The 24,729-nt window shown below is 50.6% G+C and overlaps 2 protein-coding genes across 4 annotated transcripts in view; one reads left to right on the forward strand and one right to left on the reverse strand.

Annotated features, from left to right (window-relative positions):
- Positions 1-825: 825 nt before the first annotated feature.
- Positions 826-14,515, forward strand: LOC120765749 (myogenesis-regulating glycosidase-like). 2 transcript variants are annotated; one of them, XM_040090918.2, is made up of 2 exons: positions 826-910; positions 7,825-14,515. In XM_040090918.2, the coding sequence occupies exon 2, from the start codon at positions 7,950-7,952 to the stop codon at positions 9,984-9,986; it is 2,037 nt and encodes a 678-aa protein (XP_039946852.1). In that variant the 5' UTR covers positions 826-910; positions 7,825-7,949; the 3' UTR covers positions 9,987-14,515. The 2 variants fall into 2 exon arrangements, with proteins under 2 accessions (XP_039946852.1, XP_039946851.1); XM_040090917.2 differs by lacking the exon at positions 826-910 and adding an exon at positions 973-3,521.
- Positions 14,516-17,838: 3,323 nt separating this feature from the next.
- Positions 17,839-24,729, reverse strand: part of LOC120765748 (myogenesis-regulating glycosidase-like) — a 28,903-nt gene continuing 22,012 nt past the window's right edge. Inside the window, exon 2 of one of the 2 annotated variants that reach the window (XM_040090916.2) lies at positions 17,839-20,147. In XM_040090916.2, coding sequence (XP_039946850.1) covers positions 17,918-20,014 — 2,097 coding nt within the window. In that variant the 5' untranslated portion in view covers positions 20,015-20,147 and the 3' untranslated portion in view covers positions 17,839-17,917. The remainder of the gene's footprint in view (positions 20,148-24,729) is intronic. The other variant, XR_009208635.1, reaches the window with a different exon arrangement.

The following is a 24,729-nucleotide window of genomic DNA, read 5'->3' on the forward strand; positions in this document are numbered from 1 at the left end:
GAAGCAGTCATTGACACCCGTGTTTGTCGGCTTCATGCTGGGCTGCTGAGGACGTGCTTGCTTTTGGCAAGTTGTCCAGGAAGAGCTGCCATCCATCTGGGATACTGAGAACTGACACAGGCTAAATAAGGAGGGGTACTTGCAAGCAGCACATAATTAATGAAGGCATGAAATGCCCTTGTCTGACTATGATCTGAGAGCGCAGTGCCACGGGGCAGCCGCACCCGGCCCCTTCATGTGTGCTGCTGATCATAAATCCACGGCACTGTGGTCCTCACAGTGGGGGGATGCTCCAGCACAGAGCTGTCTGGGGACCACATTCCAGTCCGGCAGCAACCTGCCCGCTGTGCCTGCACCAAGAGTACCTCGATCTTCCCGGGAGCAAGGAAAACACCATGAAACCCCATCCCAGACTAAAACCATCCCATAAAAAGCATATCCCCGCCTAAAAGCATCCCACTGAAAAACCTGGCCCGGCCCCAAATCGTTCCATGAAAAGCACATCCCACTCCCAAAGCATCACATGAATAGCCCAGCACAACCCAAAGGCATCCATTGAAGCTCCGTCCCAGCCCCAAAGCATCTCATGAACACCCCGACACAAAAGCATCCCGGCACAGCCCCGCCAGCGCCAAACCCCGATCCGCCCCCAGCCCCTGGAGAAACCTTATCCCCACAAAGCTCCGGACATCCCCAGCAGGTCCGGCGGCTCCCGGAGCTGCCTTCCCCGGGCAGAACTACATCTCCCATCGGGGAGCGCCGGTCCGGGGCGGGAGCCGGGGCGGGAGCCGGGGCGGGAGCCGGGGCGGGAGCCGGGGCGGAGCGGGCAGCGCCCAACCCCGGAACCGCTCTCAGCCCCGCGCCCGGAGCCCCCGGGCCCGGCAGACCCGGCCATGGCCCGGCGGTGCCGGTGAGTGAGCGGCTCCCGGGGCTGCGCTCGCGGCGGGGGCGGGGGGCACAAGCCCGGCTCGGGGGCTGCGGGCGGAGGCTGGAGAGGGGGTCCCCCTCCCGCAGACCCCGGGCTGCGGCATCGGCGATGGCTCGGGAAGGCCCTGGGGTGAAGGTGCTGAGCTTTGCCCGGAGCTTGGGGCGCGAGTTCTCTGATGGATGGGAGTTTCTCCGCCCGGAGAAAATGAACAGAGCACGGAGACATGTCCCCGGCACCACATGCAAACTGTAGCTTCAACTTTTGCCGCTTGATAAGATGCTTGGCAGTGAAAACTTTGCAGATGGGTATATGCAGCTCATTGCGCTCTGTGCTGGGTTGGCTTTGGAGTGGGCTTTGGGGCAGCTCCCCCATCACTGGCCATGGCAAGGAGCAGCCAAAGCTGTGTTAGAAAGCACAAATGCTTCTTCCCCTTTTCCCCCCTTACCACCTTGGGATACTCATGATGTCCAAATGGCAAATACCTGGCACGGCAGATACCTACAACCCAGTGGAGAACGACATTTGTGAGGTTGTGTCTTGTGTGGCTGGATCTGCACGTGGAAGAGCTGCAAGGGAGCACTTAAAGGAATTGGTGACTGTGTTTGGGCCAAGGTTGTCCATTGTCACTGTCTGTTGCATACGACTGTAAATTCCAGGACTTGCATCAACAGCCCAGCATCATGAGCCATCCACAGTTCTCTGGAGATGCCAGTGCCTGGAGTTCCATGGTGACTAGATTTTCATGGAAAATCGGCAGGGCTGTGTCAGAGGGATGTTCTTAGGTTTCCATCTCTCCCCCGTATCGTCTTGTAGCGATTGGATGTTAGGGTGGGCTCAGGTTTCAGCCTGCATCAGCATCCGAAATGCTGAACACTCCCAAAGCTCAGAGTCAGCTCTTTAAATAAATAATCTGTGTGACAAAATGGGGCACTAGGTCCCACTTGTGGGGTGGTTTGCCTTGGAGCTGAGAAGTGAGATTGACACCTGCTTTGGGGAGAGGCTGTTGGAGTGATGGGGTAGTAGATGACACATGTCTGGTACTTGCCAGAGTAGGGTTGGGGAACCAACGGACAGTGCAAAGACACCAAAATCTTTGTGGCTGTGTATCTTACATGGCAAAAGTGGCAAATGAAATAAGCTGAAGCACACCAGTATTTGGTGTTCTGCTGTTGCCACTTGTGCTTGTTGAGCACAAGATCTGATGACCGTAGCAGGTGCTGAGGAAAGGATTGCTGGGCTCAGGTTTACCCTATGGACCACGATTTCAGAGACAAGATCCCTCCTTCCAGCTCCCCTGAAGGCTGTAGGACTTTTCCAAGGTGGACGGAGACATGTCCTTAAAGGGAGAGCCCTGGAGATCTCTCTCTTGTGCCCAATGTACTTTGATACCAAGTGGACCAGGAGGACTCATTTTGTTCTAAAGTCTCCACGAATCTTTGTGGCTCAGATAAATTCAGGCTCTCTGATATGCCTCCAGGCAGGGAAAAGCAAAAGCCTTTGGTCATGATTTAGTCGTGAGATGAAAGTTATGTGCAGGGTTAAAGTGAAAATCCAGCTTATTAAACTTCATCTTGATAATTAGCATGGGGTGTAGAACAAGAAAGATGATATTGTAAAGGGGGAATTTTCAGGAGTGTTAAATATTAAGTTGTCTGCTGCCAGAAGGTCTGGTTCCCAGTGGCTGCTTTGTATTCACGGTCAAACACTGGATGAGGTGTCTAAATGGGTTTGGAGCATCACTTTAAAGGACACTGAAAACCTTAAAGGACAAAACTGGGCTACAAAATCATTATTCCTATAATAAAGGTGAAAGCATTTTAGACTGGGCAGAGCTAATGCCACAGCTTCAAATCTCCTGCCTCCTCTTGCAGGAGCGAGGTGCTAGCAGCCCGTCTGCGCTTTGCAGATGAGCGCTGTATTCACATGGATTTGGGGTTTATCCTCTGAGTGCCCAGTGCTGTTTAGTCCTATCTTACAAACCAGCCAGCAGCAGTGGGGCGACTTGTTTCTTTTCACACAAGGCAGCCTCATTACTCTTCCGGATCGCGACTCTGCCTAACCTCACAAGATTTGGGGAAGAAAACAAAAACCACCCCAAACCTTGTATTGGATTTTGGGGTTGTCTTTGTTTGTTTGTTTTGTTTTGTTTGCTGATTGTGGCGCTCCCGTGAGCGCAGGGAGGGGATGCGCCTTCGCCGGCCCTCCCCGCTCGCCCGGCAGGGAAGTGAGACGCCAGCCCGGATCCCGGGTCTCCGGGAGCCGAGGCTGGTGGAAGCTGCGCCCGTGTGCGGCCGCCCCTCCCGGCCGGGCTGCGCTCGCCTTGGCACACCCCGGCCGGAGGGTTGGCCGCTCGCACATCCGTCACGGTGCCTGAGAAAACACGGCGGTGACGTGCTGGTCCCCTCCTCCTGCCCGCGGACACCCGCTGCTCACGGAGCGGCCGCCTCGGAGCCCCCCGGAACGCCCTGCGCGATGGAGAGGATGGAGCTGCCGGGGACGTGGAGATGTAGCAGTGCTCCTTTTTTATGTACTTAAAAAGACATCTGCGGTGGAGCCAGGCGGCAGGCAGGGATCCCCAGGAAGCCATGGCCAGGTAAGCACTGGGGCACCATGCCCCGGAGGGATGAGGTGCCTCCTTGCCTGGGCCTGGCTGTGTCCAACAGACGGGTGCGATGGGGAATTTGCAGCAGTCCCCCCAACGCAGCATGTCCAGGAAGCCCTCAGGCCACGCAGTGTGTCCATCCCTGCTCCAACCACAGCAAGGACGGTGAAGGTGGGGGCTCCCCGGGGGCACCGTGTTCCCCTCGCTCTCCCTGCAGAGGCAGAGTTTGCTGCCCTGGCTCAGGGGCTGAGTGTCTGTGTCACACAAATGCACCCCGAGGTGGCTTGAGTATTGCAGGGATAAACCCAGAGCCTCAGAGTGATCCAGTTTAGTATATGGGGGAATCCACAGGATTAGGGAGGAATCAGTGTCTCTGATCCATGTGGAATCAGGGTGTGTGGGGACCAGCTCTGTACCCTGTGGCAGTGTTGTCACCAAGGTGCTCCCACTCATCCCACCTGCTCCCATCAGCACCAAGCTCCAAGAGGAGCAGTGATTTCACCCTATTTGACTCCAAAAAGCCCTTCAAAGAGCTCCGGTGCTCTGCTGCAGACCCCTCCAAGGGGAATTAAACCCCCAGGAAGGGTTTGTTTGTCCCCCATCTTAAGGTGTGCAAACTCCCTTTGTCAGGGCAGGTTCCCTACAGGGAGTTCCAGGGGCACGTGGAGGCATTTTGCTCCCACAGCTTTTTTGCAGAGAAGAAATTTCTCCCTTAACTTGCTGTCCTAATTCCCTGCTCTTGTGTGGGGTTGGAGATGCCTCCTGGTACAATCTGCAGTGTTTCTGTACTGTTTCCTGAGCTCAGCTCCTGCCAAGATGTTTGGGGAGGAGGCAGCAGCACCTTGCAGTGGAAGAGGAAGGGTTTCCTGGCATCCCAGGATGGGAAATGGGTGTGGGACCACAGCAGGAGCTTGGCCCCCAGCACGCTTCAGACCTGACCCTGCCAGGGCAATAGAGACCAGTGGTATGTTATTGACCCTCTTTAAACGAATGTCCTAATTGCAAAGTGGCTGGGGTTAGTGGTGCTGTGGGTCTCGCAGCCCGTGGTTAGCGGTGGTGTTGGTAAAAATAGAAGCGGTCAAAAAATGGATTTTTATTTTTACTCCATAAAGTGTGTCCTGCTCAGATGTTTTGCTTTCATCTCGAGTTGAGGCAAGGCAACTCGCTGCTTCCACAGAACACAGAGAAAAGGCTTTGTTTTGGGTCAGCTGGGAAGCTCTGGCACAGCAAACTGCAAACATGCTGTTTGACTTTGACACTCTCCCTCCTCGATTCTTCTTTTTGTTTGTATTTTTGAGGAATTAAAGGTCGCCACAATGTCATCTTGGAGCAAAATAACAACTTAACATTACTCCAAAAAAAAAAAAAAAAAAAAAAAAAAAAAAAAAGTTGAAACAGGCAGTGCATGGGCAGGCACCTCTGCAGACTGCAGCTTGTGAGTGAGAGGCGGAAGGCGTCTCTGGGGAGCCTGGTAGACTTAGCTCTCACCTGGGACGGAGCCAAATCTCCCACTGGAGAATGTACACTCTGTTAACAAGGCAAAAAAATAGAGGGCACAGACCCAGATTGTTTCTGGAGATTTCCTTGGATCACTGCGCTGGGTGATGCCTGCAAACACTATTCTCAGCATCTTTGTTGAAATGGTGTCCAAGTGGTCAATGTCTGTCAGCAGCCACAGGGTTTGATCCTGGCCTAGCCACAGCAGTCAGAGCTGGATTAAATCCACCAGCTCAATCACCCAGCTTGCACATCCCTCTGAGGCAGGTGGGTGTCCAAGGGACTCAAGAGGCTGCAAAACCTTTCTTAAAGAACACCTTATTTCTCTACTGCCAGTGGCAGTGATGGCTCCCTCATGTGTGCCATCAGCTCCAGTCCATGGGGAGGGAGAAGGAAACAGCCTAAAAATAGAGCAGCTTCGAAGTAGTTCATAAATAATAAACCAGCTTCCTGAAAGGGAGATAAAAATCCAGAAACTCCCTGAAGCCCTGGGAGCTGTTGTCAATTTTAGACAGAGTCACAGCAGCAGTATCAGATACTTCTTGGGCTTAAAACCCTGAATGAGAACTGGGGAAGAAAACGTTATTTTTCCCCTCTTCTTTTGTAAAGAAAATGTGAAAACTTAAAAAAAATAATTTTCTCAAATAATTTGCAAGTCCTGCTCAGGGGAGGCTGTGTTTCATTTTTTCCCCCCTTGAGCTTTGCAGTCCCCAGATAAGGCATGAGTGAGACACAGGCATGCCTCCAGAGTGACAGGTATTTGCATGTCTCTCTCTCTCTGGCATCCCAAGACCTCCCAGTGTTGAGAGGGTGAGAGCTTGTTTGGGCTCAGTGTACCTGTCTGTATTTCCAGAAGCATCCTGCCACTTCGTGGCTTCACTCAGCTGGGCTGGTTTTGGCCAAGGTCCTTCTGCAAACACTCCTTCCCTGCCATCCCTGGGATACCCTGTGCTCCTTTTGGTTCACTTTAAAGCCAAGGAAGAGCTGAGGCAGGGATGAAGGTTTACCTCAAACACAGCCTCATCCCACCACCACCTCCTCCCTGTCTTTATTGCCCAATTTTGGCTGGGCTCAGCTGGCCTTGTGTGGCAAATACTGTGTAGGTGAGAGCCCAGTTACCCTCCTAGGGGGCAGGATCCAGTGCTGTGTGACTCAGCTGGAGTGGTTGGAGCTGTCCCCATCCCATGCCCCCGCTGGCAAGTGAGGGTTCTGTGGGAGCTGGCAGTGGGACAAGTCATTTAACTGAACCTATCGCCTATTCAGGTTAATCACTTCCTAATGCCTCTATAATCCCATTTAAAGCAACTGGCTGTCTAGAAAGTTACTGACTCCCACGGGAAGGTTAAAATGACCCGTCTGGCTACACATGAAGTTCCCGCAACAGCAAGGTCTTGTCCAATATGTGCTTCAAGATGAATATAAACACAGAAGGTTTTTTCGAGCCTGTGCACAGATGCTGCTCTGCGTTTATGGGTGAACATCCCTATAGTGGAGCAACAAGTCTTAGGTGGTGTTCAAGACCTCTTTCTGCCTTATTTTTCCTTTCTTGGGGAGAAGGATCTGTTGAGGCACAGAGATTCTTGTTCTGGATTGCCGTGCCTGTGGCAGGAGAGGGTTCTGTAGTTCATTTTGGATCTTTTTCTTCCTTTTTCTTAAGAAAAACAAGTCATTAGAGGGAGTCTCTGCAACTGATTTCATCAGTGCCAAAAAGAGGTTTTTTCCCTCTGCTTTGCCCACAGGTTTACAGCCCCACAGCTTGGGGAGGAGATGGATGTGTTTGCTGGCACCAGGCAGATACCAGGCAGCTGGTCTGCAGCTTTGCAGCTGCTCTCCCTCCCCTACTCCTGCAGCTGTGTTTCTTGCTCTCCCATGTCCTTACTTTACTTTTCCCCCCCCTGGACCCTGGGCGTTATGCTTGGCAGAGCCCAACCAGGCGGTGGCCAAGGAAAAGCCATTAGACTCTTGGCCCAGCCCTCTTTCCTGGGGCCACGCAGGGGGAAATGGGCTGGAGCTGAACTACAGCCTGGAGCCTTGCTGGATGGAGGAAGGGCCCTTAGGGCCCACTGCTCACTTCCTACAAGGTTAGCTTTTCTTCCAGAAGAGCTGGAAGTTCTTTTCCACCCAGAACTGCTGCAAAGCTCTGAGTGCATGGCAGAAGGCAACTATTCTGTGCCACTCACTGTACCCCCTACATGTCCCCCAAAACTAAACATGAATCACTGGTATCCCAGCCCCATTTGGCTCTCTGTGAGCTGTGGAGATGCAGGGATTTATCCACCTTCACTGCAAAGCATCACCCAAGTGGAGCAGCTTGGAACATGCTTGGGACAAGAAGGGGATATTGCTGCAGATTAATTAAATCTGGCAGGGAGGCAGTATGATTAAAATTAGGAGTAGTTGCATGGAATTCATTATGTGGTATCTTTTATAGCTCTCAGTTATCCCTGTCTATTAAAGACACTGTCAGAGTGCTCATCTGGCTCCTGTTCAGCCTCCTTCTACTGCTACCCAGTCTCCACACATGCCTCACTGAAAGTCATCCCAACAACAACAAAAAAATTAAATATGGTAATGATGTGGTCCTCAATGCCCCAGGGTTGTTCCCCGTTTAGGGCTCAGATTGTTTTCCACATGTGTTATCTTGCATGGAGTAATTGGAGACGATGCCTGGTACTTGGAAAACAGCACCTGGCATGTCACAGACAGGCAGAGGGGGCTGGGGGGAGCAAGTGGATGACAGACTGTCCCTTGAATCTCAAAGGTTCTCTCAGACTATTTATATCCTCTCCTTTTTCAGAGATGGGTGTTCTGGGATGCGGTGGAGGTGGGAGCTCTCCTAACAATCTGCTGTCTTCTCCTGAGAACCCCAGGCCTGCCTCTTTCCCTAGCCTCTGCAGAAAGCTCTAGGGAAAGCACAGCACCATGTACACCTTCCTGCCAGAGAGCTTCACACCAGTGAAGCAGAAGCCCTCCAAGGAGCTGAGGCCCATGTTGGGCGCCATCTTGCTGGGCCTCATCCTGTTCATTGCTGCGGTGGTGGCCTGGTGCTACTACACGGTGTCCCTAAGGAAGGCGGAGCGGCTCAAGACGGAGCTGATGGACCTGCGGGCAGACGGCTTCGTCATCCGCAACCAGCACGGGGAGGTGGTGTTTCGGCTGGCCTTCCGCTCGGGCAGCCTGGACCTGGAGTCGTGTTCCAAGGAAGGAGAGATCCTGAGCTGCTCGCGCTCGAGCCGGGGGCCGCTCAACTTCTTCATCCAGACGGTGAAGCCCAAGGACACGGTGATGTGCTACCGCGTGCGCTGGGAGGAGCTGGCGGCTGGCCCGGCTGTGGAGCACACCATGTTCTGGGAGGACGCCCACTGGTACGGGGGCTCGGAGATGAGCACCCAGCACTGGCCCATCCGCCTGGCCGGCTACCAGGAGCCCGTGCCCTACGTGACCAGCGATGTCTACTCCTTCCGCGACAGCTTTGGCGGCATCCTTGAGCGCTACTGGCTCTCCTCCAAGGCAGCGGCCATCAAGATCAATGACTCTGTGCCCTTTCACCTGGGCTTCAACGCCACTGAGCGCGCCCTCTTCTTCCAGGCCCGCTACAAGGACTCACCCTACAAGCCCCCACCGGGCCAGCAACCCTTCCCCGAGCTCAGCTACCGTGTCTGCGTGGGCTCTGACGTCACCTCCATCCACAAGTACATGGTGCGCAGGTACTTCAACAAGCCCTCCAAGATCCCTGCTGAGAACGCCTTCCGATACCCTATATGGTCCACATGGGCCCTCTACAAGAATGATATCGACCAGGATAAACTCTTGCGGTTTGCTGAAAAGATCAAGAAATACCATTTTAACTGCAGCCATATTGAGATTGATGACATGTACACCCAAGCCTATGGGGACTTTGACTTTGACCCTGTCAAGTTCCCCAATGTAACAGAGATGTTTGCAAAGCTGAGGGAAGATGGGTTTAAGGTCACTCTGTGGACTCATCCTTTCATAAACTACAATTCCTCCAATTTTGGTGTAGGGATTGAGCGTCAGCTGTTCATCAAGGAACCTTCGGGACGGCTGCCAGCCATGGTGGAGTGGTGGAACGGCATCGGGGCCATCCTGGATTTCACCAACCCAGCAGCCCGCGACTGGTTCCAGAGCCATCTGCGCCAGCTCCGGCACAAGTACGGCATCTCATCCTTCAAGTTTGATGCAGGCGAGACCAGCTACCTGCCCAAGCAGTTCAGCACCTTCCGCCCGCTGTCGGACCCCAGCATCTGGTCCCGGCGCTACACGGAGATGGCCATTCCCTTCTACGAGCTGGCCGAGGTGCGAGTGGGCTACCAGTCACAGAACATCTCCTGCTTCTTCCGCATCATTGACCGCGACTCGGTCTGGGGCTACGAGCTCGGCCTCAAGTCCCTCATCCCCACTGTCCTCACCATCAGCATGCTGGGGTACCCCTTCATATCTGCTGACATGATAGGGGGCAATTTTTTCCCCAATAAAACCAGTGGGGCGGTGGAGATCCCCGACCGGGAGCTGTACGTGCGCTGGCTGGAGCTGTCGGCCTTCATGCCTTCCATGCAGTTCTCCATCCCGCCCTGGCTGTACGACAAGGAGGTGGTAGAGATCGCACAGAAGTTCACGGAGCTCCACGAGTCGCTGGTGGCCCCGCTGCTGCTGGAGCTGGCAGGAGAGGTCACCGATACGGGCGACCCCATCATCCGTCCCATCTGGTGGATCTCGCCCCGCGACGAGGCCACTCACCGGATCGACTCCCAGTTCCTCATTGGGGACACCCTCATGGTGGCTCCTGTGCTGGAGATGGGCAAGCAGGAGCGAGATGTCTACCTGCCAGCGGGCAAGTGGCGCAGCTACAAGGGGGAGCTGTTTGAGAAGACCCCAGTGCTGCTCACCGACTATCCTGTCGACCTGGACGAAGTTGCCTATTTCCTCTGGGTTTCCTAACAGGCTTCTTCATCAGCTTTGGAATAATTATGCCTTACCTAGGACTGTCTAACAAATAATAACTCTAATTGCACATTTCATTTGAGACAGGGGTGGAGGAAGGGAACTAAATAGACTTCGCTATTCTTGGGGATAATTTTTTTTTTATTTGGGGATTGATCTTGATTTTTTTTAATTTGGGTCTGGCAGTAGGCTCTGATTCGATTACAGTAGGCAGCAATTTATCTGTATAGGTCAGAAATGAGTTGTCAGTCTGTTTGCAGACAGTGGTAAACCCAGTACATTTCAGTTCTCAAGGATTTAAGAGATGGAAATTGATGGAAGAGATGCCAGTGGGGTGCATTCCTAGTCTTGTGGGAGCACCTGGCACTGGGCATGGGGGTATGTGCTGTGGGAGAATTGTTACAGCACAGCCTGCCATAAGTTTTATAATATGGCAAATATATTCAAATGGATATTTTTGAGAGCATAAAGCAAAATAGAGTTACATATATATATACACACACACTTATTTTTTCACCCTTTTGCCTGGCATGGCGCTGGACTAACAGTTGCCCCATGCTCCTACTTTCCTGGGTTCCAGGCAGGCCACGTCACTAAAGTGACGTCCATTGGTTTTATCTGAATGGGTTGCTTATTTCCTGCTGAGACAGCTGCATCCCACCTGCTCACCCATTTGACTTCCTCTACAAGGCTCTTGCCTGTATATTTTGCCTGGGGCATCAACATTGCCTTTCCTAGTGCAGCACCGCCTGTACCAGCATGTCCCATCTTTTAAATATTTATGACCCCACTTGGTTACACGATTATCCTGCTGATACCATGCTTTTTGGTTTTTAAGGACAGATGAGGTTGGTTGCTGGCAGAAGGGCTGCCTGGAGCAAATCTGTCCTTATACACTCCGTGTGGCGCTTCCCTGGGAACAGCCGGTTCCCGCGAGCGGCACGTGTCACGGATTGACAGTGCCACTTGCTGATAGCTGTCTTGCCTGTGGGTGGAAAACACCAGCTCTACGGACAGATGGGTCTGTGCCAGCGAGTGTTCTCACTGCACCCACGGAAATGTTCTCATCAGACGTGAAGTTAAGCTAATACCCATCTCAGCTCAGGTCACCATTAGAAGTGATGATTTTCTTGAGGGTTTTCCTGAGTCAGCCCTCCTCTCTCCTTGGGAGAGTCCCACGGAGTTTTCTTAGGCAGGATTGGTATTGTTGGAAGTGGCATTGCTGTCAGAGGCCTCTGGAGGGTACATGGGGCTATCCTGCACCCCAAGTCCCCAGCAGCTGCCTCTTTGACAAATTTCCCATTTGGTTTTGTGTGGGAAAATGCATTTACAGAGACCTGAGGCAGGGCAAACAGGATTGAAGTCTGGCCGCCCTCTTCCCTAAGGCAAGAATTCCCAGCTCTGCCCCAGTTCGGAACATGTGTTCCCTGAATTTTTAATGAGCTTCTGCAGAATTGAATCATGATGATTGGGAAGGGTTGGGCACCCTGCCCAGACTACAGTCAGCCAAAGACAGCTCAGCATCTGTGGGCCTTTTCTTGGGGTTGTGTCCAGGGTGGGCATGGCTCTGGCACAAGTCAGCCACCCAGGGATATGGTGCATGTTTTGGGTAGGGTTTGGTACCAGTGAGGCTGTTTCTCAAAGCCCATCTCCTGCCACAGAGCTTTTGAGGAGGCAGAAAAGGAGATACACTAAGCTTGAGAGTTCTGATGGGGTGCAGGAGGAGAAATTTTGGTGTTAGGGGCAAAAGCTTTTGTAGTTAAGAAGTAAGTCTGGTTTGATGAACTCCCTTAAGACCTGAATCTACCCTGTATAATTTAATCTCAAAATGAGATGTAGGGGAGCTTACAGGTCCCTGCCCAGCTGGAGTACAAGTGTTTCCAGAAGCCTGTTTGTTTCTCAGGCTTTTAATTCTAAAGGACTCAAGTTTCTTCTCAGCCCCCAGAGCAAATAGTGGTGGTGTTGCAAGTTACAGACACCCTCTGGCAAGAAGTTACTCCTGGAACTTCAGTGTCCCTCATCAAGGCACTGGCAGGATTTGGCCCTTGCTTGCAGGGTGTTATTGAAGGTGAGGAGTTAAGTCTGGCCAAAGCCCTTAAGAAGGGCCAAGTGTGGAGGGAGTTTCTGCAGCCCCAGAAGTGCATGAAGACCATGATTTGAGAGTCTCCAGCTTTTCCCTTTCAACCTTTGTTTATGAAATATTTGTCATCCCTTGGCACAGGAGTCATTAGGTGGAGGAGGTGTTGTTGCACAGCTCAGCTGCCGTTGCAGAACTGGGATCCTTGGCACAGGACTTCATGGGAAGGATCCTGGCATGACTATGGTGATGCGTTGGGAAGGCTGACCTGGAACAGTGACTAGACAGAGCTAGAGAGTAAAGTAGATATTTATTAAAAGTCCTTTAAGGATACACCTTGGGCAGTACAGGAGCCTGGCCAGGGCTATCCCCAAGATGGACCCAAAATGGTCACAAAATGGACAACTGGTCATGAGGTCTCACACTTTTATAAGGTTTGGTCTATTTGCATATTGGGGTTAATTGTCCAATTACATCTTCAGATTATGAAGTCCAGTCCTTCTTGTTTTCTCTCTTCAGTCCACCGTTGTTTATGTTTTGGGGCCTGACAGTTTGTAACTGTTGTCCTTGGTCTCCATCTGGGAAAAGATTTATCTACCTACTCTGTGAAGAGAGCTTACTAACAGTTAATATGAGGCTCAGAACTACACACCCAGACAACACAGAATATGAAAAAAGCTAAAACTTAAGGCATCAATGAGACACGGTCTTCTCTTCCCCTGGTTCTGTGCCACTCACCATACACACCACTCATGAAGAAGAGGCTGTGTGAAGAGAAACACAGCATCCCTGTTAATATGCTTCTACTATTAAAATGATGGGAGCAGCCAGATGAGTGCCTTCTATCTCCTTGCAGTGGTTTCTGGCACTGTCAGGAATGTCATGGAGGAAATTCTCCATTAGATGTGCTGTCTTCTTTCCCCTCCCCGCAAAAATAAAGGATTTTATTAACAAAGATATAATTTTATTTTATTTAACTATATCAATGAATTGGTAAGATTATAGAATATCCTTATTTTTCTAAATGCTGTAATTAGGGCACAAGTGGACATGGCTGTTCAGTGGTCCAGCAAGGAGAAAGGTAGCTGCTGAGAGGACCATGGGCTGATGTTGGGGATAGGGTCAGCTGTGCTGCCTTAAGTTCTCTCACAGGCGTCCAGATGCCCTTTACATCCAACTTTTTACCAAAACCACTATTTCTAACACTATGCTATAGCACTGCAGGACTTGAGGATCTCTCAGACCTTGCAGACCAGAAACTGCACAGATACCTTGGGAAATGCTGCTAGGGATATTTGTCTGATTTACACCCTGGGACACTGGCCAAAGCTGGATTTAGCTTGTCTCAGCCAAGAAAAAGCCCCAAACAAGGTTTGGGAGTTGGATTCAGCCTTTTCACACATGATGCATCTGTGACTGAATTTTGAAGCTTGCACTGTTGTGTATCAGAATTTCTGGATGCTTGTGTTTGTACATGCTGTCCTCTGTCAGACTGTAATGCTGGTGGGTCTGTTTTTAACCACTTTTCTAATTCCTAATTCCCAACTGGTGTGAACTGTAACATGAATCACCTTGATTGAGATAAAATTTTGGAAAACAAAAAGAAGTTTAACTATGTCCATCTGTACCAAGTTGGTGGGCTTGTGGTTTAGGGAGATTTGGGGCTTTTCTTAATCTAGTCTTCACTGAAATCAGGATTGAGATATGTGGTGGTGCAGAACGGACACAACCGGACGCAGAGATAGTTTTATTTAAAGCTTGCAGCCTGCAGCTTTGGTGTATGTTTTAAAAGGAGAAGCTGGCAGTAACCTCACACTTGTGTTTGCAGTGATGGCAGACAATCCTACTGGACTGAAGATTGTCCTCCCCTAGGTCCTGACAGCAAAGAGACTAGCTGTGCCTTCGGGCTGGCCTGGAAAAGGCCTTGTCCAGGTGAACCCCAGTGCTGTGTCAGCCCCCAGGGGTGGGGACCATACATGCCTCTAGGGTCGGGGCCCAATTTCTACTGACATTCACTCCAAAAATGGTTTATCAACACTGAGTCTGGGGGTTTGCTAGTCCATGCTGCTCTCAGAGGACATACACTTCAAGACTGTCTGTAGGGAATGAACAAGAGGAGCCTGTTCTCAGCTTCCCTTGGGTTCTCCAGAAGGTCCTTCTGCTGTCCCCATCATCCCCAGGGTTTCCCTTTCCAAATGGCACTGACAGCAAGGACGATGATGGACTAGATGTTTGTGACTATGGGAGGGCCTCATTTAGGAGTCGGTCTTGCCTCACATCACCCCTTTTGCCCCAAATAATGTTTTCCTTCCCTTTCCATTGTTACCGCATGAACCATATCTACCTTATGCCATTGGGCATCACTAGCAGTGGCCAACCCATACAGCGTGGCTTGAGGGTTGAGAGAGACTTCATTTCACTCCTTTTGCAATAAAAGACATTTTCCCAATGCTTCTCCTTTGACTTCTTCCTTGGGTGCGAGTGCCATCCATACACTTGGCTGATGATCACTTAGGGGATGAAGCTGGCACTGCTGAAGACCTGCGGGCAGGTTGGTGACTTAGAGCACTCTTGGGCTTACAGGATACAGATCTCTCAATGATACAGAGATCCTCCTAGGAATTGGTGCTTTGGGTTTGAGTTTGGTTTGCATCCTCCCAAAACATAGTGCAGTGTGTAGAGAGCATGTCTGAGGCTTGCCACGTACATGGGGACAGTGAGTGGGATCAGCTCTGTGCTGGGTCTCAGCTACATGGCAGTGCTTGAAAAGACATCTGCAGCTGTGCATTGCACAGGGAGGAGCATTAGTGGCAAAATCCAAACCCCAGAGGAGCTACAGCAGAGGGCCAATTTGTTGCAAGCTGGATTTCAAGGAGGTGCCTGTGGGTGACAGCAGAGCAGTGGCTGCTGGCCCAGGAGACCCGAGGTGTGAGCCTGTCCACGCCTGCCTGAAATCACAGCTTTGATTAGAAGTAAGAAAATAGCCAGCAGGCAGGCAGAGCCCAAGGCTGGGGGTGACTGTGGTGAAAGGACAAACTGACAGCAGTGGAGGTCCTTTGGGCACATGGCCAGGCTGACAGCCTCAGGAAAAAATACAACCTCAATCTGGGCAGGAGCTGCCAGCCTGCAGATCTCTTGTGCCGGGAGAACCATAAAGATGGTTTGTGCTGACACAAAATCCCAGAGGCCAAGTAGAGGCAAAACAGATTTTTATTTGTTTGGTTTTTTTATTTTGCCTGTAGGGCTGGGTGGTTTTTATCTCAGCAGTCATCAAAGAGAGCAGTAAACTCCCCCTGCCAAAAAACAAGCAGCCTGTGGTGAGCCACGTTCTGGACAAGAGTCCCATGTCACCAGCACCTCCAGCAACAAGCTCATGTGCAGCACTGGGAATGTAAAAAATCAACCAGGACTGAAGCTTAGCAAGGCAAATAAGATGTCCCTCCAACAGCACGCAGCCCTTGGGTGGCAGGAGGGTGTGGAGAGGTGGCTGTGGTGCCACCTGATCACAGGATGCCTCCAGCACCTGTGCCCTGTAGCTTGCTGTGGCTCAGCTGGGCAGCAGGCAAAGGGAGTGACAGACTGGAAAGGCATGGGGGAGACATTTTTGCATCCATGGGACCAGGCATCTCATGTCATCCCCAGGGGTTGCAGGAAGTCTCTGTGTTGCCTGTTTTTTTCCCATCAGCCTGTGGTGCAGGTTGGTGGCAGAGCTGTGTGTGCATGCAGAGCACATTGATCACAGACGCAGAGGTACTGTACGATGGTGATGGAGTCTGGCTCTCTCATCTCTCAGCACTGTGAGCATGAGGTTTGCAGAAAACTTTTTTTTAGTGCAACAACAGCAGCCAGAGGATTTTGCTGGGCTGCCCTGGGACCCTCTGGTTCCCCCAAGACCACATATGGGGGACCATTTGGGGCTTCAAAGCGGCAATTGTAGAAACACTTTCTCAGCCTTGGGGGAGATGCTTTGTTGGAACTATCCTGGCTTGGGAGAAAGCCTGTGGGTAAGGTTTCGATGGTGTCCTGTTAACCTTGAGCACAACTTCCAGACTGAACACTGCTTTGCCTTTTGCATGCCTAAATTAAGGCTGGTCTTTCCTCTCCACTGCCACACCAGCTATAGCATTACTGCAATTCCAGCTGATTTCAGGGGCATCTACAAGATATTCTAGCTCATCCCACTTGGCATTGCTGTTGTGTCCATGCAGGGTCCTCATGACACAATGGACCTACTGATGGATAACAGGATTGAGCCGGTTTGGGTCTGCTTCCTCTGGGCACCAAAAAAGCTCTCAACTGAGCACAGTGTTCCTCAGACCCATTTTGTTTACTTTTTGTATGGGGCAGCCCTGGGGCAAACCCCTGAAAAAAGGAGCTTTCTCTTGCAATGGGGCCACACATAGCTTTACCTCCCAGGTGCCCACTGGAGGTGTGCTGGAGCCAGCAAAGTGATCTCTCTCTCACTTTGGGAAGGCACATTGCTGCCCAGAGACCCCTGGACTCTCTTAAACTGGTTGGTTGCATCAACCTAAAGTTTCTTTTTGCTTAAAAACAGCAGGGAACATTGGACCAAGAGTGGAGAGTGTTCCACAGCCAGCCTCATCACCCCAAGCCTCCAGGAGCTGCTGAGACACCTTCATTCTGGAGAAGTCACCTCTATGGGCAGAAGGATAAGAAGGATCCACCTGTCATGGGCAGGGATCTCCATTAACACAGGGTTAGAAAACATTCTCAGTGGGGAAATGGAAGCAGCTGGGTACTCAGGCTGCTTAATTGTCTGAACTCTCTGAGGAGGCCAAGTTCTCTCCTGGGACCCGACATTGTACCCTTTGTCCTAAACATGGTCCTAAAACACACATGGATCCTACTAAGTATAAACCCCTGCATGACTTGGTACTAGGATTTAACCTTGACTGCCTTGAGATATCACCACATTTTACCAGGCTTACCTGAATGCACACCATGGGCATGGTTCTCAGTAATTTATAAAAAGGGGAAAACAGCTGCCACAGCACTAGCAAGTACTGTAGTTTTCTTGCTGCTCAGATAGCTCAGGCCATGGGAAATGCAAACTCTTAACTCCTGCATCAGCTCCCATCTGATATGAAGGCTGCAAATTGGTTGCCTTCCTCTTCAGGATAACCATAGGCAGCTTTTTAAGAAAAAAGAAAAGAAAAGAAAAGAAAAGAAAAGAAAAGAAAAGAAAAGAAAAGAAAAGAAAAGAAAAGAAAAGAAAAGAAAAGAAAAGAAAAGAAAAGAAAAGAAAAGAAAAGAAAAGAAAAGAAAAGAAAAGAAAAGAAAGAGAACGAAAATATAAAGAAAGAGCAAATGAAAAGAAAAGAAAGAAAAGAAAAGAAAAGAAAAGAAACAGAAAAGAAAAGAAAAGAAAAGAAAAGAAAAGAAAAGAAAAGAAAAGAAAAGAAAAGAAAAGAAAAGAAAAGAAAAGAAAAGAAAAAAGAAAAGAGAAAAGAAGTACTTTGCTGCAGCTGCCTCCTTCACTAAGGACATGAAATTTTCAAAGTCCCAGGGGATCATGTGTGAAACTGGATAACAAAGGAGACCAAGTTACTGCCTTTAGACACAAGAAACATGCGTGGCACTTCTTGGCGGGAAAACATTATTAGTAGAGATTGTGTTTCTATACATTACACTTGTCACACTTGTAACATAGACACTTATCCAATACATTTTAATAAGTTATTTTAGAACACTTGCCACACAAAACAGAGGTGTCAGGTGTCTCCTTCAAATTTCATTCTGAAATACTGCTACATTAAAAATTATTTAAATTCCCAAGTCATTAAAGCCTTTGGTAATCATTGAGTCCATCGCACAGCTGAAGAAGAGCCTGTTAGGAAACCCAGAGGAAATAGGCAACTTCGTCCAGGTCGACAGGATAGTCGGTGAGCAGCACTGGGGTCTTCTCAAACAGCTCCCCCTTGTAGCTGCGCCACTTGCCCGCTGGCAGGTAGACATCTCGCTCCTGCTTGCCCATCTCCAGCACAGGAGCCACCATGAGGGTGTCCCCAATGAGGAACTGGGAGTCGATCCGGTGAGTGGCCTCGTCGCGGGGCGAGATCCACCAGATGGGACGGATGATGGGGTCGCCCGTATCGGTGACCTCTCCTGCCAGCTCCAGCAGCAGCGGGGCCACCAGCGACTCGTGGAGCTCCGTGAACTTCTGTGCGATCTCTACCACCTCCTTGTCGTACAGCCAGGGCGGGATGGAGAACTGCATGGAAGGCATGAAGGCCGACAGCTCCAGCCAGCGCACGTACAGCTCCCGGTCGGGGATCTCCACCGTGCCCTCCGTCTTGTTAGGGAGGAAGTTTCCTCCAATCATATCTGGCAGTACAAATGGGTACCCCAGCATGCTGATGGTGAGGACAGTGGGGATGAGGGACTTGAGGCCGAGCTCGTAGCCCCAGACCGAGTCGCGGTCAATGATGCGGAAGAAGCAGGAGATGTTCTGTGACTGGTAGCCCACTCGCACCTCGGCCAGCTCGTAGAAGGGAATGGCCATCTCCGTGTAGCGCCGGGACCAGATGCTGGGGTCCGACAGCGGGCGGAAGGTGCTGAACTGCTTGGGCAGGTAGCTGGTCTCGCCTGCATCAAACTTGAAGGATGTGATGCCGTACTTGTGCCGAAGCTGGCGCAGATGGCTCTGGAACCAGTCGCGGGCTGCTGGGTTGGTGAAATCCAGGATGGCCCCGATGCCGTTCCACCACTCCACCATGGCTGGCAGCCGTCCTGAAGGTTCCTTGATGAACAGCTGACGCTCAATCCCCACTTCATAATTGGGTGAATCTATATGTATAAAAGGATGAGTCCACAGAGTGACCTTAAACCCATCTTCCCTCAGCTTTGCAAACATCTCTGTTACATTGGGGAACTTGACAGGGTCAAAGTCAAAGTCCCCATAGGCTTGGGTGTACATGTCATCAATCTCAATATGGCTGCAGTTAAAATTGTACTTCTTAATGTCTCTTGCAAAATTCAGAATTTTATTCTGGTTTATATCTTTCTTGTAGAGGGCCCATGTGGACCATATAGGGTATCGGAAGGCGTTCTCAGCAGGGATCTTGGAGGGCTTGTTGAAGTACCTGCGCACCATGTACTTGTGGATGGAGGTGACGTCAGAGCCCACGCAGACACGGTAGCTGAGCTCGGGGAAGGGTTGCTGGCCCGGTGGGGGCTTGTAGGGTGAGTCCTTGTAGCGGGCCTGGAAGAAGAGGGCGCGCTCAGTGGCGTTGAAGCCCAGGTGAAAGGGCACAGAGTCATTGATCTTGATGGCCGCTGCCTTGGAGGAGAGCCAGTAGCGCTCAAGGATGCCGCCAAAGCTGTCGCGGAAGGAGTAGACATCGCTGGTCACGTAGGGCACGGGCTCCTGGTAGCCGGCCAGGCGGATGGGCCAGTGCTGGGTGCTCATCTCCGAGCCCCCGTACCAGTGGGCGTCCTCCCAGAACATGGTGTGCTCCACAGCCGGGCCAGCCGCCAGCTCCTCCCAGCGCACGCGGTAGCACATCACCGTGTCCTTGGGCTTCACCGTCTGGATGAAGAAGTTGAGCGGCCCCCGGCTCGAGCGCGAGCAGCTCAGGATCTCTCCTTCCTTGGAACACGACTCCAGGTCCAGGCTGCCCGAGCGGAAGGCCAGCCGAAACACCACCTCCCCGTGCTGGTTGCGGATGACGAAGCCGTCTGCCCGCAGGTCCATCAGCTCCGTCTTGAGCCGCTCCGCCTTCCTTAGGGACACCGTGTAGTAGCACCAGGCCACCACCGCAGCAATGAACAGGATGAGGCCCAGCAAGATGGCACCCAACATGGGCCTCAGCTCCTTGGAGGGCTTCTGCTTCACTGATGTGACATCTTCCATCAAGTACCTTTCTTTGTCATCCCCCTTTGGAAAGGTTCCATATTTTCCCGAGCGGTGGGTAATCCCAGTGTCCATTATTCCTTTGCAGCATCAACACCTGGTTCGCAAGTTTGCTGCTGAATTCTTGTACTCTAGCTGGTGAAGGAGATGTCCAAGATGCTGCATGAAGCCATTCACAATATCCTTTCCAAAGTTTGGCCACTCACACCTGCAATGTTTTTTCATGAGACAGAGTTATAAACGCCAAAAAACCCCAATTGAATCTTGGTGAGGCCCACAGCTTTTCTATTCTGTCTGCAGCCCAGCCTCCCTGCCCTTTAGCTCTGGATCACTTTACTCTGCTGTGGCAGCCTGCTCACTGGCAGCTGTATTGAGCTTTTTTGGAGCATGCCTGTGCCAGGATTCTTATGACCCTCCCTTGGCTGCAGCCTTGCTCTGTCCTACAGAGCAAGGATGAAGGAATGAAAATCAGACTAGAACTTGGAGGGGAATGGGGCCACGGGAAGGGGCTGGTACCTGACCATATAAGTTGAACATCACAGGCTGAGCCATGTTTACATTAATTATGAGCCCTGCTGGATTTCCTCCCCTATCCATAACCTCTCTGCATTAAACACGGGCAGAGAAATGCTGCGCTGAAATCTCCAGCCTCCACCTGCTGCTCCCCACCACACCTCCAGGGACGCAGCTGACAAAAGATGTTTTAACTCCCTGCACTTTGCTCCTTCCCTGGACTGCATGGGGATGTGGGGGGTGTCAGGATGTTTCTCCTTCCCTTCAACTGCCTGCCCTGCTACCTATCCCAAAGCTATCACCCCAGGAAATCCCCTCTGGCCCTTGCAGGGGAAAAAAGGAATCTTGGTTTCTAATTTCTTATTAGCATTCAGTTCTCATAATATTGCAGCGGGGCTGGAAGACCTTCTGGTGCAGAGTATGAGGATATTAAATTGAATGTTGTTGTATTTCTACATGAGACTAGACGACCGCCGATGGCAAAAGGAAAATACTCTGCCCTCTCTCACCGGGTGAGATATAACAGCTTTTATTCTCGAGTCCCGCTTTGCTTGGCTGGAGATCTTCCCGATGGCTCGCCGGCGCCTGAGAGCCCTAGGCCCCGGCCGTGCGGGGGCTTTTTCCCCAGGGAGCAGGGCCCAGAGGCAGGGACAAGACACTAGGTAATCAGGGATAAAGTGGGCGGGGAACAGGGTTGGGTTACTGCTGAGCAAGGACAAACCACATGATTACAAATCCGATGAAAGACAATATTAATGCATTACAACAGAATATTGTATGAATTGTATGAGGTATATTAAATTGAAGTTATTACAAGACCAGGACTACATTGAAATCTTGTTTTGCTGAGAAATGCACAGAAGGTGACATATTCCAGCTGCATCAAGCATCACCAAGCCAGCTAATGTGACACAGCTGAGCATCTTATTCCAGCAAAAACAGGCAGGAGAAACAGGCTGGGGGCTCAAGGCAATGCATTCTGTGCAGTCATGGCTTCCCTGGCCCCTTCCTGGGATCATTGTGGTCTCACAGAATGAAAACTTGCAGGAGCAGCCTATATGGAGAGGGGAAAAAGGAGCCAGCTTGCTCATCTGAGCTGTGCCCAGCAATAAATGGCTGGGTGTATTTACCCATGTCACCATGACATCAGTATCTAAATATACAGAGATGATAAACCACCCAGGGAGCCATTAAAAATGCCAGAGGTCACCACCTTTTGGATTAACTGCCTGGTTAGTTTTTAAAGTGCATTCTTGGGATGAGTGAGACTTAGCTGAGAAAAAGAGCTGGAGTGGATAAAATGTTCTCAGGCAAGCCCTGGCCAAGGGAGGAGGGTAAGAAAAGGAAGGTTTTTACTGTCCCAAAGAGATGGTGATCCAGGACATAGGTGGTTTTGGGGAACAGGTTGGATTACACATTCTCGGGGCACTCTGCCAGCTCCAAAGTACTCAGACCTGGCAGCCTCCCAGTGCTGGCCTGGCTCCTGACACGGCTTTGCAGCTCCAGCCAGGGTGGTTTCCAGTGAAACCCTTATGTTTTTGCAAAACAACATTTTCGCTTTGAAGGTGTTATTATTTGCTGGATCAGTCCTCAGTTTGCTGGCTTTGGAGCTTTCTTTCTCTTCTTCCTTCCTCCTTTCACCCTCCAAGCCAGCTCGGAGACAGGACTCTCCTTTAAGACTAGTTGCACCATGTTCCAGACTGAAAAAATAAGGAATGGAAACAGACCGTTTTCTTCTTTCTTTTTCTTTTCTTTTTCTTCTTTCGTTTTTCTTTATTTTTCCTTTTTCTTTTCTTCCTCTCTCTCACTTTTTTTTTTTTTTTTTTTTTTTTTTTAATAATATCTATTAAGCCACACATTAAAAACCCCCAAATACATGGGCATCATGACTCAAAAATCTGTCCAAGAGTAAAAGATGTGAGGGAAGTTTCCAAGCTTTCTATGCAGTAATTTCACTCACAGAGAGTTACTTTAAATGCCTTGATTTTCCCAGGAGCAGAAGATAAGGAGAAGAAAAATTGTATAAAAGCAAGCTGGAACTCCTGAGCCAAGCCATCCTGCCTCCAGGTTTTTTTGGGTTTTACTCACTCCTGTGTTGTGGGATGCCATGTGGGATACCCCAGCCCTGCCACCCACAGAGAAGAGGTGAAATGTGAGTGGTCAGTGGGGAGAGCGGGCAGTGGCACTTCTAGAGGCAACACGGGATGAAATTGGGATTCCTAGCAGAGATTCTACCAGGGTAAGAGAGTTTCTAAAGCTGCACTCCCATCCTTTAAGAATTATGTCTCTGGAAAGCATTAAACATTTGGTGGCCTAGCTGGCAGCCTGAGTGATGCCCAGGGGTGATGAGAAGTGCTTTTGCTAAGGGATGCACAGAGGTGACCCAGAGCCGACACCCAGCCCTATCCTTGCTCCATCCATGGGGTTATGGCATCACAGAGACCCTTACCTGTGAAGAGTTAACTGGTCCTTGCAAAGCCTCTCTGCTCTGGCGAGTGCTTACTAACCCACCCAGAGTGCAAGTGCTCCCAAGCCAGGGTGGACTGAATTCTCCCACAGTGCCCTGGAAGCCAGCTGTCCCAAGGATACTAAGCAAAATCATACCAAACACGTTGTGTTATATTTGGGCTGTTTTATCAGGGGCTAATCAGGTATGGATCAGGGCCTGTCTGTCCCCCAGGCTGAAAGAAGCCAGGATTCCTCACCCCAAGGATCTTAGCAGCGCTTAGCATGCACTGATTAAACATTGACATATTCAGCACGGTGATAAGCAGAAAATGAGCCAGGACTTTAGACCCTCTTATAGCTAAACAGGGGCTTCAAGTGTTTCAAGAGATGAAACACTTATCAGCCAGCTCAAAGGGCAGTTACACACCTAAACCCCTTAGTGCACCTACCCTCAAAGTCTCCTTCCTCCAGACCAAATTTTTTCCCAGAACCTCCCACAGTCTCTTAGTACCTGAGTCACAACTTTGTCAGACCTCCATTCAGGTTCCAGCTATGTGATTCCTGTATCCTCAGATTTTCAGCATTCTAAGACTCTGAGGCTGCCTCAGTTGGTGCTAATAGCACCAAAGTCATGGTTTTGATCTCTGTGTGGGCCATTCACTTAAGAATAGGATGATCCCTGTGGGTCCCCTCCAGCTCAGAATATTCTGTGCTTCTGCGTATGTTTACCTTCCTGTTGGTTCAGGGAGAGCATCACGCTTTAAAGAACATATCAGGAAACAATGCTTTCTTTAAGCAGAATGACAGTTTTCTATATTGAAGTTCCTTTTACAGGCTATCAAACAGTTAGTCACTATCAAGTGCTTTTAGAGCAAGTATACAACATGTCGTGGCAGAAGCAGCCATAGGTAGCTGAAGAACATAATAAGCCATAAACCAACTACTGCCCTGTCAAATCTGCAAAAACTGATTAATCATTTACCAAGCCCTTTTAGACTGTTTAAAATGGACCTTTTTATCAGAAAAGTCATGTGAAGTAGAAAACAGCTCCCATTAGCTCTCATTTCCTGCAGCAGCTTGACAAATATGGGTGGTGTTTGGGGGATTTATTGCCACAAGGAACTCAGGGGAGGTTTGCTCACCATTTTTTCTGCACATATAGATGATGTGAGAAAAGAGGTATCTGCTGCCTCTGCAGCTGAGGAGGGAGAGCCAAGGTTATCACATGAGCTGCCAAGATTAGCTGCAAGCCCAACAGAGCTTAACACAAGGTGGAAGTGGCTGGGGGATGGCTGCAGAGGGTGAAATGGAATTGCTCTGAGGTCCATGTGGTGCAGGTAGGGGCAACAACACCTCTTCCAGCAGCACACAGGACTTACAGGACACCTGGAGCAGCCCGAGGAGGTGGAAAGAAAGGACACAGTCAGTCTGTCCTTCAGAGTGAGGCAGGATCCTGCTCCACCTGGAAATATACTCATTTGTGTCCTGAAGCAGGGAAGATACCAACTTAATGGTGAGTGCTCCCCTCACCCCAGGTCTGGGCTTTTAGAAACTCCTGACAGCTCCAGTGATGGACAGGGATGACTGGCCTCATTTTTTCAACCCTTGGCCCATGGGGATCTGACCCAGCCCCTTGGGCTGAAGCAGCAGTTTGGCTCATATTAACCCCATGCCAGCCACAGAGTTGAACCAGCTGGGAGGCCTGTGGCTGTATTTACACATGGAGAGACCTTCAGCAGTTCACACCACCAGACAACTCTGAGCAGGCTCGTTTCTGGAAACCATACTGATTTGGGGGGCTCTGCCCCACTCCCCACGGCTGCCGATGC

The sequence above is a fragment of the Hirundo rustica genome, chromosome Z, assembly GCF_015227805.2.
Source record: "Hirundo rustica isolate bHirRus1 chromosome Z, bHirRus1.pri.v3, whole genome shotgun sequence".
Lineage (NCBI taxonomy): Eukaryota > Metazoa > Chordata > Aves > Passeriformes > Hirundinidae > Hirundo > Hirundo rustica.